The sequence below is a fragment of the Petromyzon marinus genome, chromosome 83, assembly GCF_048934315.1.
Source record: "Petromyzon marinus isolate PM22_M1 ecotype Great Lakes invasive population chromosome 83, UKy_Petmar_22M1.pri1.0, whole genome shotgun sequence".
NCBI classification, from domain to species: Eukaryota; Metazoa; Chordata; class Hyperoartia; order Petromyzontiformes; family Petromyzontidae; genus Petromyzon; species Petromyzon marinus.
In genome coordinates, this window is record NC_133748.1 from 2,910,687 (window position 1) to 2,929,327 (window position 18,641).

The 18,641-nt window shown below is 56.3% G+C and overlaps 1 protein-coding gene across 6 annotated transcripts in view; it reads left to right on the forward strand.

Annotated features, from left to right (window-relative positions):
* LOC116958777 (uncharacterized) overlaps positions 1-11,179 on the forward strand; it is a 51,749-nt gene extending 40,570 nt beyond the window's left edge. For all 6 annotated transcript variants that reach the window (XM_076057544.1, XM_076057545.1, XM_032981493.2 and 3 more), the window contains one exon: positions 4,342-11,179. In XM_076057544.1, coding sequence (XP_075913659.1) covers positions 4,694-7,879 — 3,186 coding nt within the window. In that variant the 5' untranslated portion in view covers positions 4,342-4,693 and the 3' untranslated portion in view covers positions 7,880-11,179. The remainder of the gene's footprint in view (positions 1-4,341) is intronic.
* Positions 11,180-18,641: the final 7,462 nt, after the last annotated feature.

Below are 18,641 nucleotides of genomic sequence, written 5' to 3' on the forward strand. Positions count from 1 at the left end.
CTAAACGGGTGCGGCACGGGCTAGAGAAGAGATGGAGTGATGTGGTACAGGAGGACGTGGAGCTGAGTGGGCTTGCCGATGACCGGTACCAGCGGTGTCAAGATCGGCCTCTGTGGAGGAGGCTTGTGAAGGACGCTACTGGGCAGTTGGAGGCAGTCGCCCTCCAACAACAACGGAGGGCGGAGGAGCGATGCTCACAACAACGAGCGGAGCGCCGGGTGGCTAAAGCACAGCGGGTTGGCACAGTAGGGGGCACAGGTGGTGCATCAGCCAGTCATCTCAGTCAGTCGACCCGTGGCACCTGGGTCTGCCCCGTGACCTCCTGCCAGCGGGTGTTCGACACTTCACGTGGCCTCAGGGTGCACATAGCCTGGCACAAGCGTTGTGGTGACGTCACCTCCACTTAGTGGCGAATGGCGGTTGTTGTGTATAGGTGTGTGTGTGTGTAGTTGTGTGTGGGTGTCTGTGTGTATAGGTGTGTATGTAGTTGTGTGTAGGTGTGTGTGTGTATAGGTGTGTGTGTAGTTGTGTGTGTGTGTAGTTGTGTGTGTGTATAGGTGTGTGTGTGTAGGTGTGTGTGTAGTTGTGTGTGGGTGTAGGTGTGTGTGTATAGGTGTGTGTGTAGTTGTGTATAGGTGTGTGTGTGTGTGTGTAGGTGTGTGTGTAGTTGTGTATAGGTGTGTGTATATGTGTGTGTAGTTGTGTGTAGGTGTGTGTGTATAGGTGTGTGTGTATAGGTGTGTGTGTGTAGTTGTGTGTAGGTGTGTCTGTGTGTATAGGTGTGTAGTTGTGTGTGTAGGTGTCTGTGTGTGCAGGTGTGTGTGTATAGGTGTGTGTGTGTGTATAGGTGTGTAGTTGTGTGTGTGTGTGTCTGTGTGAAGTTGTGTGTGTGTGTGTGTAGTTGTGTGTGTCTGTGTGAAGTGCTATAGCTGGAATGTGTTGTGGTCACAAGAATGCAGTTGGTATGTGGACATGTGCGTGAGTGTGAGTTAGTGTGTGTGTGAGTATATGTCTGTGAGTGTGTGTGTGAATGTGAGTGCGTGTGTATGTGTGTGTATGTATGTGAGTATATATGTGTGAATGTGTGTGTGTATGTATATGAGTGCGTGTGTATGTGTGTGTGTATGTATGTATGTGAGTTTATGTGTGAGTGTGTGTGCGTGTATATGTGAGTGTGTGTATGCCCACTACCATTACCACTAGTGGTAGTGCTGGTGATGTAGTAAACATCGATACTGGGGGAGACAAAGGCGGCCGGGAGTGGTGGTGCTGGCCACCCACCCCCACCTCTGTGTTTGTAGCCACAGTGCCAGTAGCCTTCATAGGCGCTGCTGCTACTAGCAGCACCTGCCCCTACAGCCTACTAGAGGCTACCTGGGGGAGCTTTGTCTATGTCTCAGCACTTGCCCCTACAGCCCTGCTAGAGGCTACCTGGGGGAGTTTTGTCTGTGTCTCAGCACTTGCCCCTACAGCCTACTAGAGGCTACCTGGGGGAGCTTTGTCTATGTCTCAGCACTTGCCCCTACAGCCCTGCTAGAGGCTACCTGGGGAGCTTTGTCTGTGTCTCAGCACTTGCCCCTACAGCCCTGCTAGAGGCTACCTGGGGGAGCTTTGTCTTTGTTTCCGTGTGGATATTATTGTACTATACTCTATCCCATAACCCTATCCCATAACCCACGCTCTATCCCATAACCCTATCCCATAACCCACGCTCTATCCCATAACCCTATCCCATAACCCACGCTCTTATCCCATAACCCTATCCCATAACCCACGCTCTTATCCTATAACAGTATCCCATAACCCATGCTCTTATTCCATAACCCTATCCCATAACCCACGCTCTTATCCCATAACCCGATCCCATAACCCACGCTCTTATCCCATAACCCTATCCCATAACCCACACTCTATCCCATAACCCGATCCCATAACCCACGCTCTATCCCATAACCCTATCCCATAACCCATGCTCTTATCCCATAACCCTATCCCATAACCCACGCTCTATCCCATAACCCTATCCCATAACCCACGCTCTATCCCATAACCCTATCCCATAACCCACGCTCTATCCCATAACCCTATCCCATAACCCACGCTCTTATCCCATAACCCTATCCCATAACCCACGCTCTTATCCCATAACCCATGCTCTATCCCACAACCCGATCCCATAACCCACGCTCTTATCCCATAACCCTATCCCATAACCCACGCTCTTATCCCATAACCTTATCCCATAACCCACGCTCTATCCCATAACCGGATCCCATAACCCACGCTCTATCCCATAACCCTATCCCATAACCCACGCTCTATCCCATAACCCTATCCCATAACCCACGCTCTTATCCCATAACCCTATCCCATAACCCACGCTCTTATCCCATAACCCGATCCCATAACCCACGCTCTATCCTATAACCCGATCCCATAACCCACGCTCTATCCCATAACCCGATTCCATAACCCACGCTCTTATCCCATAACCCTATCCCATAACCCACGCTCTATCCCATAACCCTATCCCATAACCCACGCTCTTATCCCATAACCCTATCCCATAACCCATGCTCTTATTCCATAACCCTATCCCATAACCCACGCTCTTATCCCATAACCCGATCCCATAACCCACGCTCTTATCCCATAACCCTATCCCATAACCCACGCTCTATCCCATAACCCGATCCCATAACCCACGCTCTATCCCATAACCCTATCCCATAACCCATGCTCTTATCCCATAACCCTATCCCATAACCCACGCTCTATCCCATAACCCTATCCCATAACCCACGCTCTATCCCATAACCCTATCCCATAACCCACACTCTATCCCATAACCCTATCCCATAACCCACGCTCTTATCCCATAACCCTATCCCATAACCCACGCTCTTATCCCATAACCCATGCTCTATCCCATAACCCGATCCCATAACCCACGCTCTTATCCCATAACCCTATCCTATAACCCACGCTCTTATCCCATAACCCTATCCCATAACCCACGCTCTATCCCATAACCCGATCCCATAACCCACGCTCTATCCCATAACCCTATCCCATAACCCACGCTCTATCCCATAACCCTATCCCATAACCCATGCTCTTATCCCATAACCCTATCGCATAACCCACGCTCTTATCCCATAACAGTATCCCATAACCCACGCTCTTATTCCATAACCCTATCCCATAACCCACGCTCTATCCCATAACCCGATCCCATAACCGACGCTCTATCCCATAACCCGATCCCATAACCCACGCTCTTATCCCATAACCCTATCCCATAACCCACGCTCTATCCCATAACCCTATCCCATAACCCACGCTCTTATCCCATAACCCTATCCCATAAACCACGCTCTTATCTCATAACCCTATCCCATAACCCACGCTCTATCCCATAACCCTATCCCATAACCCACGCTCTATTCCATAACCCTATCCCATAACCCACGCTCTATCCCATAACCCTATCCCATAACCCACGCTCTATCCCATAACCCTATCCCATAACCCACGCTCTTATCCCATAACCCTATCCCATAACCCACGCTCTTATCCCATAACCCACGCTCTTATCCCATAACCCGATCCCATAACCCACGCTCTTATCCCATAACCCTATCCCATAACCCATGCTCTTATCCCATAACCCTATCCCATAACCCATGCTCTATCCCATAACCCGATCCCATAACCCACGCTCTATCCCATAACCCGATCCCATAACCCACGCTCTTATCCCATAACCCTATCCCATAACCCATGCTCTATCCCATAACCCGATCCCATAACCCACGCTCTATCCCATAACCCGATCCCATAACCCACGCTCTATCCCATAACCCTATCCCATAACCCACGCTCTTATCCCATAACCCTATCCCATAACCCACGCTCTTATCCCATAACCCTATCCCATAACCCACGCTCTTATCCCATAACCCTATCCCATAACCCACGCTCTTATCCCATAACCCGATCCCATAACCCACGCTCTTATCCCATAACCCACGCTCTTATCCCATAACCCGATCCCATAACCCACGCTCTTATCCCATAACCCTATCCCATAACCCACGCTCTTATCCCATAACCCGATCCCATAACCCACGCTCTATCCCATAACCCTATCCCATAACCCACACTCTATCCCATAACTCGATCCCATAACCCACGCTCTTATCCCATAACAGTATCCCGTAACCCACGCTCTTATCCCATAACCCTATCCCATAACCCACACTCTATCCCATAACTCGATCCCATAACCCACGCTCTATCCCCTAAGACCCTAACCTGTGCCCTCTGTTGCCATTGCAGACGCGGCCTCCATCTCCTGGGCAAGGGGCCGGCGTTTCACCAGCTCATCAGCTCGTCAGCTGGTTAACAAGTCAGCTGGTCAGCTCGTCAGCTGGTTAACAAGTCAGCTGGTCAGCTAGTCATCTAGTTAGCGAGTCAGCTGGTCAGCGAGTCAGCCACTCAGCTAGTCATCTAGTTAGCGAGTCAGCTGGTCAGCGAGTCAGCCACTCAGCTAGTCATCTAGTTAGCGAGTCAGCTGGTTAACAAGTCAGCTGGTTAACAAGTCAGCTGGTTAGCGAGTCAGCTGGTTAACGAGTCAGCTGGTTAACGAGTCAGCTGGTTAACGAGTCAGCTGGTCAGCGAGTCAGCCACCATGGGTAAGAAGAAACCAGGGAAGAAGGCCGAGGAGGGAGGGGCAGCCGCAGCAGAGGTGGGGGCGGCCGGCCAGGCCAAGGGACAGGCCGGCCAGGCCGAGCAGGCCAAGGGACAGGCCAAGGGACAGGCCGAGCAGGCTGAGCAGGCCAAGGGGCAGGCCGGCCAGGCCAAGGGGCAGGCCGGCCAGGCCGAGCAGGCCAAGGGGCAGGCCAAGGGGCAGGCCGAGCAGGCCAAGGGACAGGCCAAGGGACAGGCCGAGCAGGCCGAGCAGGCCAAGGGACAGGCCAAGGGGCAGGCTGGCCAGGCTGAGCAGGCCAAGGGGCAGGCCAAGGGGCAGGCCGGTCACGGGGACGACCACGGCAAGGGGCAGCCCAAGTGCGGAGGTGGAGGAGGTGGAGGAGGAGGTGGAGGAGGAGGTGGAGGAGGACCCGCGGAGAAAAAGCCTCAGCAGGAGAAAGGCAAAGGTCACCACGGCGAGCACGGCAAAGGCCACGGCACCGATGCGGCCAAAGGTCACCACGGCGAGCCGGCCAAAGGTCACGGCGGCACCGATGCGGCCAAAGGTCACCACGGCGAGCCGGCCAAGGGCCACGCGGGGGAGAAGGAGACCAAGGCGGCGGCCGGGGCGGCCTCCCACACGGCCAAGAAGCAGAAGTCCGGCGACAAGCAGCCGCCTGAGCCCGTGCCGGTGCCGGCCGCCGCCTTGACGGCCGGCGTCGCCGCTGCCGGCGGGATATCCGACGCCGATCTCCTGGGAGGGCCGGAGCCGGGGCCCGCGGCTTCGGTGCCGCCCGGCGGCAAGCCCCAGCCGCAGGCCTCGCTGGACCTGGGCGGCCTGGACTTCGACGCCCCGCCGCCGGACGTGGACTGGAGCGCCGGGGGGACGGCGGCGGCCGTCAAGGAGAGGGAGGTGAAGAAGGAGGCCTTCGTGCCGCTCGTCGTCAAGGAGGGGGAAGGGGCCGCCGCCGGGGCCGCCGGGGCCGGGGCCGCCGCCGGGGCCGGGGCCGCCGCCGGGGCCGCCGACGGGAAAGGGCCGAAGAAGTCCGGCGCCGCTGAGAAACCGGCGGCCGCGGTGGCCCAGGTGGCCAAGGTGGCCCAGGTGGCCCAGGGGGCCCAGGTGGCCCAGGTGGCCCAGGGGGCCCAGGGGGCCCAGGTGGCCCAGGGGGCCCAGGTGGCCCAGGCCGCGCCGGTTCCGGCGGCCGGGCAGGCCGGCGACGGCCGGGGGATATCCGACGCCGATCTCCTGGGTGGGCCGACGGCGGCTCCGGCGGCGGTGGCTCCTCCCAAGCCCCGGGGGGAGGCCGCGGTGGACCTGGGCGGCCTGGACTTCGACGCGCCGCCGCCGGACGTGGACTGGAGCGCCGGGGGGACGGCGGCGGCCGCCAAGGAGAGGGAGGTGAAGAAGGAGGCCTTCGTGCCGCTCGTCGTCAAGGAGGGGGAAGGGGCCGCCGGTGCCGGTGCCGGTGCCGGGGCCGCTGCCGGTGCCGCCGGGGCCGCCGCCGGGGCCGCTGCCACCGGCGGCGGGCCCAAGGACCTAGGGGGGCCGCCCGCCAGCACGGCCTCCAAGTCCGTGCCGCTCACTAAGCTGGAGCCCGCCGTCCGCTCCAAGGCTTCCGAGCCTCCGGCCAAATCCGCCGTCCCTCCTCCTTCTCCTCCTGCTGCTGCTGCTGCTGCTTCTGCTTCGGGCAAACCGTCCTCGCAGCCTCAGGCCAAGAAGCCCTCGGCCTCCTCCTCCTCCACCTCATCCTCCTCCTCATCCTCCTCCGCGGTGGCCGAGCCTCAGCTCAAGGCCTCGGCGTGCCAGGTCAAGTCGGCGGCGGCGGCGCCGGTGCCGGTGCCGGCGCCCCAGCAGCGGCCGATGTTCTGCGTGCCCCCGGCCAAACCGTTCGCCTCCGGCGGACCGGCGCAGGGGATCTCCGATTCGGACCTCTTCCTCGGCGGCGTCGGCGTCGGCGTCGGCGTCGCCGGCAAGGGGCAGACGGTGCCCGCCTGCGACCTCGCGGCCAAACCGACGGCGCCCGGCCAGACACGGGCGGCCCAGGATCAGCAGCCGCAGCCGCAGCAGCCGCAGAAGGTGGCGTGCGAGGGCGTCCAGGCCGGCCTCTCCGCAGGGGCCTCCCTCCCGGGGGCGGCCGCGGCCGCCGGTCCAGGCGAGGCCCAGGCTGCGGGGCGGCCCGCTCAGCCGCCCCTGCCGCTCCCGCCGCCGCCATCGGCGTCGTCGGGAATTTCCGACGACGACCTCTTCGGCATCGTGCCCGACGACCCTCCGGTGGTGGGGCCTCCTCCGGTGGTGGGGCCTCCTCCGGTGGTGGGGCCTCCTCCGGCGGCGGCGGCGGCCTGTCCCGGTGCCAAGGCTTCGGCCGGCGCCTACGAAGACCTGGGCCTGGACTTCGACCGGCCCGCCCCGGACGTCGACTGGTCGGCCAGCGGCAAGCCCCTCGTCAAGGAGGAGGAGATCAAGGCCACGGTCTACATCCCACTGGTGGACGACGAGGACGATGGCGGCAGCGGCGGCGGCGGCGTGGTTGGGGCTGGGGCGGCGGCGGCGGCGGCGGCGCCGGGGGCGGTGAAGGGGGCGGTGAAGGGGGCAGTGAAAGGGGCGGCGCCAGAAGCGGTGAAAGGGGCGGCGCCAGAAGCGGTGAAAGGGGCGGCGCCGGGGGCAGCACCAGGGGCAGCGGCGAAAGGGGCACCAGGGGCAGCGCCAGGGGCAGCGGTGAAAGGGGCGGCACCAGGGGCAGCGCCGGGGGCAGCGGTGAAAGGGGCGGCACCGGGGGCAGCGCCAGGGGCAGCGGTGAAAGGGGCACCGGGGGCAGCCGCAGCAGGGGCGGCACCAGGGGCAGCGGTGAAAGGAGCACCGGGGGCAGCCGCAGGGGCAGCCGCAGCAGGGGTGGCACCAGGGGCAGCACCGGGGGCGGCACCAGGGGCGGCTGTGAAAGGGGCAGCAGTGGCGGCACCGGGGGCAGCGCCGGGGGCTGTGAAAGGGGCGGCACCGGGGGCAGCAGCAGCAGGAGGGGCAGCCGCAGGGGCAGCCGCAGCAGGGGCAGCAGCAGCAGGAGCAGCAGGGGCAGCAGCAGCAGGGGCAGCAGCAGCAGGGGCAGCCGCAGCAGGAGGGGCAGCAGCAGGAGGAGGGGCAGCAGCAGGAGGAGGGGCAGCCAAGGAGTGGGAAGGGAAAAAGGCGAAATGAGAGCGGAGATGGCGATGGGTAATCACGTGGCGGGGTGTTGCCTTGCGACCGGCTGTGCGCACACACACACAGACACACACAGACACACACTAACACACACACACTAACACACACACACTAACACACTAACACACACACTAACACACACACTAACACACACACTAACACACAGACACACTAACACACACACACTAACTCACACACACTAACACACACACAGACACACACACACTAACACACACACAGACACACACACACTAACACACACTACACACTAACACACACTACACACTAACACACACTACACACTAACACACACACACTAACACACACACACAGTAACACACACACAGACTAACACACACACAGACTAACACACACACACTAACACACACACTAACACACACACAGACTAACACACACACTAACACACACACACTAACACACACACTAAAACACACTAACACACACTAACACACACACACTAACACACACACTAAAACACACTAACACACACTAACACACACACACTAACACACACACACTAACACACACACACTAACACACACACACTAACACACAGACACACTAACACACACACTAACACACACACACACTAACACACACACACACTAACACACACACTAACACACACTAACACACACTAACACACACTAACACACACACACACTAACACACACACTAACACACACACTAACACACACACACTAACACACACACACTAACACACAGACACACTAACACACACACACTAACACACACACACTAACACACACACACTAACACACACACACTAACACACACTAACACACACACACTAACACACACACACTAACACACACACACTAACACACACACACTAACACACACACACTAACACACACACACTAACACACACACTAACACACACACTAACACACACACTAACACACAAACACAGACTAATACACACACTAACACACACACACTAACACACACACACTAACACACACACACTAACACACACACACTAACACACACACACACACTAACACACACACACTAACACACACACACTAACACACACACACTAACACACACACACCTACACACAGACACTTACACAACAACCACCATTCTCACTAAGTGGCGGTGACGTCATACACACCGGGTCGCCATTGGGGGTGGGGTGATGGGGTGTGGTGGGGTGATGGGGTGTGGTGGGCGTGGCGCATGTTTACAGAGAAGGATGGGCGGAGCCACCCGACAGGCGACGCCATATATGGACATGGGCGTGGCCATGATGTGGGGCGGATGGGGCGCGTGGCGTGGCCGAGGCATGGTCTGGGCGTGGCCATCGTGCGTGTGGGGGGGGGGGCGTTAACGGGCGTGGCCTGGATGGTGTGGGGGGCGCGTTAATGGGCGTGGCTTCTGGGGGGTGTGGGCGCGGTTTATTGGTCCCCGGGTTACGGAAGGCGGTTACGTATGTCGGGAAGTCGGACAAAATTTTGACGATACAAAGACGAAGATCCCCCAGGTAGCCTCTAGCAGGGCTGTAGGGGCAAGTGCTGAGACACAGACAAAGCTCCCCCAGGTAGCCTCTAGCAGGGCTGTAGGGGCAAGTGCTGAGACACAGACAAAGCTCCCCCAGGTAGCCTGTAGCAGGGCTGTAGGGGCAAGTGCTGAGACACAGACAAAGCTCCCCCAGGTAGCCTCTAGCAAGGCTGCAGGGGCAAGTGCTGTGTTAGTCTCGAGTAGCAGCAGCGTCTATGAAGGCTACCGGCACTGTGGCTACACACACAGAGGGGGTGGGTGGCCAGCACCACCACCACTACACCAGGTACTCATTTGAGGCCGAGTCTACCTAGGGGAGGCTCGGGTACCGGTTCAGATAATCGCTGTTACTCCTGGGGTTGACGGCCGTGAGTGGGAATCGAACTCGGGTCACCGGGTTCGTAGCGAGCGTAGCGCTAACCACTACTACACTACACTATTACACTACACACAGTGACACAGACACAGTGACACAGACACACACAGTGGCACACACACAGACACACAGTGACACACACAGACACACACAGTGACACACACAGTGACACACACCCACAGTGACACAAACACACATAGACACACACACAGTGACACACACACAGTGACACAGACACACACACAGACACACATAGACACACACAGTGACACAGACACACACAGACACACACAGACACACATAGACACACACACACACAGTGACACACACACAGTGACACAGACACACACACACATAGACACACACACAGTGACACACACACAGTGACACAGACACACACACAGACACACACACACACACAGTGACACACACACACACAGACACACACAGACACACACAGACAGTGACACACACACAGACACACACACACAGACACACACAGACACACACACACAGACTCAAGATTTTCTGATTTCCTGCTGCCTCTGTAGGTGGGGGGTGACGTGAGTCACTTGGGGAATGGGTGCGGTAGTACGCCAATATGGCCACCGCCCGTGACGTCACACTCCCCCCCCTTACCCCTCCCCCCAAACACTCTCCTAGATCTTGCCACAGCGAAAGCAATAATTAACTATGCAATTGTTAAATCGCATTTCTTTTCATAAGCCTCTTGATAATTATTTTTTTGCGACAATATTAATTAGTGGCCATCTTGGGTAGGGGAGGTGGGTGTGGTCGTGCGCCATCTTGGGAAGGTGGTAGTGGGGAGGGGGGGGGAGTTGCATGTTTGGCTGGACCGCCTTCTTGGGTGGGGGTTGCATGTGGGTTGGGCCGCCATCTTGGCTAAGGGGTAATCGCCCCCCTGGGTGGGAGCCATCTTGGTCAAGGGATAACCCCTCCCGAGGGGGGGGGGCGCCATCTTGGTCAAGGGGTAATCCCTCCCAGATGCCATCTTCGTCAAGGGGTAACCCCCTCTCGGGGAGGGGGGGCGCCATCTTGGTCAAGGGGTAACCCCCTCTCGGGGGGGGGGGACGCGCCATCTTGGTCAAGGGGTAATTCCTCCCGGGGCGGGCGCCATCTTGGCCAAGGGGTAACCCCCTACCCTCGGACGCCATCTTGGTGTTGTTGATCAGCTGTTACTGTGTGGTGGAGGTTGTTGTTGTTGTTGACGGTAGCGGTGTGGATCGCTTTAACTTGGTGACTGTATTTTGTTTTTTGGGGAGGGGCCCCACGGGCCAATTATATTTCGTGTTCGAGACGCCACGTGTGGGTCTATTGTGACGTCACCAATAAAAAAATCCGTGCACCAATCCGTGTGAGAGTGGGTGAGCGAGTGTGGGTGAGTGTGGATGGGTGACTGAGTATGGGTGAGTGTACGAGTGAGTGTACGAGTGAGTGTATGAGAGTGAATGTATGAGTGAGTGTATGAGTAAGTGTATGAGTGAGTGAGTGTATGAATGTATGAGTGAGTGAGTGTATGAGTGAGTGTATGAGTGAGTGAGTGTATGAGTGAGTGTATGAGTGAGTGAGTGTATGAGTGAGTGAGTGAGTGTATGAGTGAGTGAGTGAGTGTATGAGTGAGTGTATGAGTGTGTGTGTGAGTGAGTGTATGAGTGAGTGAGTGTATGAGTGTATGAGTGAGTGAGTGTATGAGTATATGAGTGTGTGAGTGAGTGAGTGTATGAGTGAGTGAGTGTATGAGTGAGTGTGTGAGTGAGTGTATGAGTGAGTGAGTGTATGAGTGAGTGTATGAGTGTGTGAGTGAGTCTATGAGTGTGTGAGTGTATGAGTGAGTGAGTGTATTAGTGAGTGTATGAGTGAGTGTATGAGTGAGTGAGTGTATGAGTGAGTGAGTGAGTGTATGAGTGAGTGAGTGAGTGTATGAGTGTGTGAGTGAGTGAGTGTATGAGTGTGTGTGTGAGTGAGTGTATGAGTGAGTGAGTGTATGAGTGTATGTGTGAGTGAGTGAGTGTATGAGTATATGAGTGTGTGAGTGAGTGAGTGTATGAGTGAGTGTATGAGTGAGTGAGTGTATGAGTGAGTGTATGAGTGAGTGAGTGTATGAGTGAGTGTATGAGTGTGTGAGTGTGTGAGTGAGTCTATGAGTGTGTGAGTGTATGAGTGAGTGAGTGTATTAGTGAGTGTATGAGTGAGTGAGTGTATGAGTGAGTGAGTGTATGAGTGAGTGAGTGTATGAGTGAGTGTATGAGTGAGTGTACAACACATGGCATCTGCAGAGTCTGTCCCATGACTTACTCATCCCGTGCACCTACCTGGTACAGCAGCACAACCTATCACCACCACTACCACCACCAACACTACCACCACCAACACTACCACCACCATCACCACCACCACCATCACCACCACCATCACTACCACCACCTTCACTAACGCCACCACCATCACTACCACCACCATCACTACCACCACCATCACTTCCACCACCAACACTACCACCACCATCACCACCACCACCATCACCACCACCATCACTACCACCACCTTCACTACCACCACCAACACTACCACCACCACCATCACTACCACCACCATCACTACCACCACCACCATCACCACCACCACCACTACCACCACCATCACCACCACCACCATCACCACCACCATCACTACCACCACCTTCACTACCACCACCAACACTACCACCACCACCATCACTACCACCACCATCACTACCACCACCACCATCACCACCACCACCACTACCACCACCATCACCACCACCACCATCACCACCACCATCACTACCACCACCTTCACTACCACCACCAACACTACCACCACCACCAACACTACCACCACCACCATCACTACCACCACCATCACTACCACCACCACCATCACCACCACCTTCACTACCACCACCAACACTACCACCACCACCATCACTACCACCACCATCACTACCACCACCACCATCACCACCACCACCACTACCACCACCATCACTACCACCACCATCACTTCCACCACCAACACTACCACCACCATCACCACCACCACCATCACCACCACCATCACTACCACCACCTTCACTACCACCACCAACACTACCACCACCACCATCACTACCACCACCATCACTACCACCACCACCATCACCACTACCACCACCATCACCACCACCACCATCACCACCACCATCACTACCACCACCTTCACTACCACCACCAACACTACCACCACCACCATCACTACCACCACCATCACTACCACCACCACCATCACCACCACCACCACTACCACCACCAACACTACCACCACCACCAACACTACCACCACCATCACTACCACCACCACCATCACCACCACCACCACTACCACCACCACCAACACTACCACCACCAACACTACCACCACCAACACTACCACCACCACCATCACCACCACCATCACTACCACCACCACCACTACCACCACCATCACTACCACCACCAACACTACCACCACCACCATCACCACCACCATCACTACCACCACCACCACTACCACCACCATCACTACCACCACCAACACTACCACCACCACCATCACCACCACCATCACTACCACCACCTTCACTAACGCCACCACCATCACTACCACCACCTTCACTACCACCACCAACACTATCACCACCACCATCACTACCACCACCACCACCATCACCACCACCACCACTACCACCACCAACACTACCACCACCACCAACACTACCACCACCATCACTACCACCACCACCATCACCACCACCACCACTACCACCACCACCAACACTACCACCACCAACACTACCACCACCACCATCACTACCACCACCATCACTACCACCACCAACACTACCACCACCATCACTACCACCACCACCATCACCACCACCATCACTACCACCACCACCACTACCACCACCATCACTACCACCACCAACACTACCACCACCACCATCAACACCACCATCACTACCACCACCACCACTACCACCACCATCACTACCACCACCAACACTACCACCACCACCATCACCACCACCATCACTACCACCACCACCACTACCACCACCATCACTACCACCACCATCACCACCACTACCACCACCAACACTACCACCACCATCACCACCACCACCATCACCACCACCATCACTACCACCACCATCACTTCCACCACCAACACTACCACCACCATCACCACCACCACCATCACCACCACCATCACTACCACCACCTTCACTACCACCACCAACACTACCACCACCACCATCACTACCACCACCATCACTACCACCACCATCACTTCCACCACCAACACTACCACCACCATCACCACCACCACCATCACCACCACCATCACTACCACCACCTTCACTACCACCACCAACACTACCACCACCACCATCACTACCACCACCATCACTACCACCACCATCACTTCCACCACCAACACTACCACCACCATCACCACCACCACCATCACCACCACCATCACTACCACCACCTTCACTACCACCACCAACACTACCACCACCACCATCACTACCACCACCATCACTACCACCACCACCATCACCACCACTACCACCACCATCACCACCACCACCATCACCACCACCATCACTACCACCACCTTCACTACCACCACCAACACTACCACCACCACCATCACTACCACCACCATCACTACCACCACCACCATCACCACCACCTTCACTACCACCACCAACACTACCACCACCACCATCACTACCACCACCATCACTACCACCACCACCATCACTACCACCACCTTCACTACCACCACCAACACTACCACCACCACCATCACTACCACCACCATCACTACCACCACCACCATCACCACCACCTTCACTACCACCACCAACACTACCACCACCACCATCACTACCACCACCATCACTACTACCACTACCATCACCACCACCATCACTACCACCACCATCACTACTACCACCAACACTACCACCACCATCACTACCATCACTACCACCACCACCACTACCACCACCAACACTACCACCACCACCATCACTACCACCACCACCACTACCACCACCAACACTACCACCACCATCACTACCACCACCACCACCATCACTACCACCACCATCACCACCACCACCATCACTACCACCACCAACACTACCACCACCACCACTACCACCACCAACACTACCACCACCATCACTACCACCACCACCACTACCACCACCAACACTACCACCACCATCACTACCACCACCAACACTACCACCACCTTCACTACCACCACCATCACTACCACCACCACCACTACCACCACCATCACTACCACCACCAACACTACCACCACCATCACTACCACCACCACCACTACCACCACCATCACTACCACCACCACCACTACCACCACCAACACTACCACCACTACCACCACCAACACTACCACCACCATCACTACCACCACCAACACTACCACCACCTTCACTACCACCACCAACACTACCACCACCACCACTACCACCACCATCACTACCACCACCACCACCACTACCATCACTACCACCACCATCACCACCACCGCCACCACCACCGCCACCACTACCACTACCACCACCACTACCACCACCACTACCACCACCAACACTACCACCACCAACACTACCACCACCACTACCACCACCACTACCACCACCAACACTACCTCCACCAACACTACCACCACCAACACTACCACCACCACCACTACCACCACCACCACTACCACCACCAACACTACCACCACCAACACTACCACCACCATCACTACCACCACCACCACTACCACCACCAACACTACCATCACCACCACTACCACCATCACTACCACCACCATCACCACTACCACCATCACCACCACCACCATCACTACCACCACCAACACTACCACCATCACTAACGCCACCACTATCACTAACAACAACAACAACCGCCATTCGCCACTAAGGGGCGGTGACGTCAGCACGACGCTTGTGCCAGGCTATGTGCACATTGAGGCCACGTGAAGTGTCGAACGCCCGCTGGCAGGAGGTCACGGGGCAGACCCAGCAGGTGCCACGGGTCGACTGACTGAGATGACTGGCTGATGCACCACCTGTGCCCCCTACTGTGCCAACCCGCTGTGCTTTAGCCACCCGGCGCTCCGCTCGTTGTTGTGAGCGTCGCTCCTCCGCCCTCCGTTGTTGTTGGAGGGCGACTGCCTCCAACTGCCCAGTAGCAGCGTCCTTCACGAGCCTCCTCCACAGAGGCCGATCTTGACACCGCTGGTACCAGTCATCGGCAAGTCCACTCAGCTCCACGTCCTCCTGTACCACATCACTCCATCTCTTCTCTAGCCCGTGCCTCGCCCGTTTAGCCCCCTCTCGATCCGGCCGAACAAAAGCTGTTTGGGCATGCGGTGTCTGTGTTCAGAAGAAGAGCCACTCCCTGTTGTTTGGCAGTCTGCTGCCCCGAGTAGAGGACTGTCCACTCCTCATGGTGGCAGGAGCCAGAGCCGGTCCACTGGAACCTCCTGAATGCCGCAGAGATCCAGGCGGTACCGGTCCAGCTCCCGACGGAGGAGCGGCAGCCTCTCCTCCGCAGTGAGCGTTCGAAATTCATTCCACGTGGCCACCCGTAGTGGCTTTTCGTTGTTTCTGGAGGAGCCCCGAGGGTAGAAATTCAATCTCCTGGCTCCGCCAATTGGGGTTTTGGCCAGGAGACATCATAGACGCCTGGCTCCCCCCGGGGACTCCGGCACAAGCTTATTAGTTACATATTTCAGTTTAACTCGTGGTTTAGTGGTAATTAATTGAAAGGTGGAGGGGTTACCAGCCCCTCGCACCCGTCCAGAGCCCCCGTTTGGTCGCTGTGGTGGTCACAGACGCCACGAGGGGAATGGCCAATCTAAGGTGGCACTCACATCAAGGAAGTGCTCACCACAGCGCTGTTGTCCGGCACCACGAGGTAGGGGGTTGGTTTGTGCCGGACACTCAATCACACAAACACTCACTCATACACTCACTCACTTATACACTCACTCACTCATACACGCACTCACTCATACACTCACTCACTCACTCATACACTCAATCACACACTCATACACTCACTCACTCATACACTCACTCACTCACTCATACACTCACTCACTCACTCATACACTCACTCACTCACTTATACACTCACTCACTCATACACGCACTCACTCATACACTCACTCATACACTCACTCACTCATACACTCACTCATACACTCATTCACTCATACACTCACTCATACACTCACTCATACACTCACTCACTCATACACTCACTCACTCACTCATACACGCACTCACTCATACACTCACTCACTCATACACTCACTCACTAATACACTCACTCATACACTCACACTCATACACTCACTCACTCATACACTCACTCATACACTCACTCACACACTCACTCATACACTCACTCACTCACTCATACACTCACTCATACACTCACTCATACACTCACCCGCCCCACCCACTCAACCCATTGACCTGCCCTTGATGTAATTGTAGGTTGCACACTCATATTTAAATAAATAATGTAATCCACACTCGCACACAGACAAAGCTCCCCCAGGTAGCCTCTAGCAGGGCTGTAGGGGCAAGTGCTGAGACACAGACAAAGCTCCCCCAGTTAGCCTCTAGCAGGGCTGTAGGGGCAAGTGCTGAGACACAGACAAAGCTCCCCCAGGTAGCCTCTAGCAGGGCTGTAGGGGCAAGTGCTGAGACACAGACAAAGCTCCCCCAGTTAGCCTCTAGCAGGGCTGTAGGGGCAAGTGCTGAGACACAGACAAAGCTCCCCCAGGTAGCCTCTAGCAGGGCTGTAGGGGCAAGTGCTGAGACACAGACAAAGCTCCCCCAGTTAGCCTCTAGCAAGGCTGCAGGGGCAAGTGCTGAGACACAGACAAAGCTCCCCCAGGTAGCCTCTAGCAGGGCTGCAGGGGCAAGTGCTGAGACACAGACAAAGCTCCCCCAGGTAGCCTCTAGCAGGGTTGTAGGGGCAAGTGCTGTGTTAGTAGCGAGTAGCAGCAGCAGCGTCTATGAAGGCTACCGGCACTGTGGCTAAGACTCAGAGGGGGTGGGTGGCCAGCAGCACCACCACTACCACGCCCGGCCGCCTTTGTCTCTCCCCCAGTGGCGATGTTTGACACGCACAAATATACAAAATACTACTGCGTCGTATTTGTCTTATGCCACCAGGTGTAAGAAGACCCCACAGGGCTGCTGATGCTGTGTAGATGTTTGTTCAGACACAGCGCTACCTGGCCCATCACACGCAGCCAGAGCAGCTCACACCAAGTGGATTATATCATAGAGACCCATAGACACCCATAGAGACCCATAGACACCCATAGAGACCCATAGACTCATAGAGACCCATAGAGACCCACAAAGACCCACAGAGACCCACAGAGACCCACATAGACTCATAGAGACCCACACAGACCCAGATACTAATATAGACCCATAGAGACTCACAGAGACGCATAGAGACCCACAGAGACCCACAGAGACCCACACAGAGACCCACACTAACACTACAACTATGTTGATGTGACCAGGTGTAAGTGACCCCTGAAGGCTGATGCTACTGGCTGTGTAAATCTCTGTTCAGACACAGCGCTACCTGGCCCATCACACGCAGCCAGAGCAGCTCACACCAAGTGGATTATATCATAGAGACTCATAGACACCCATAGAGACCCACAGATACCCACACA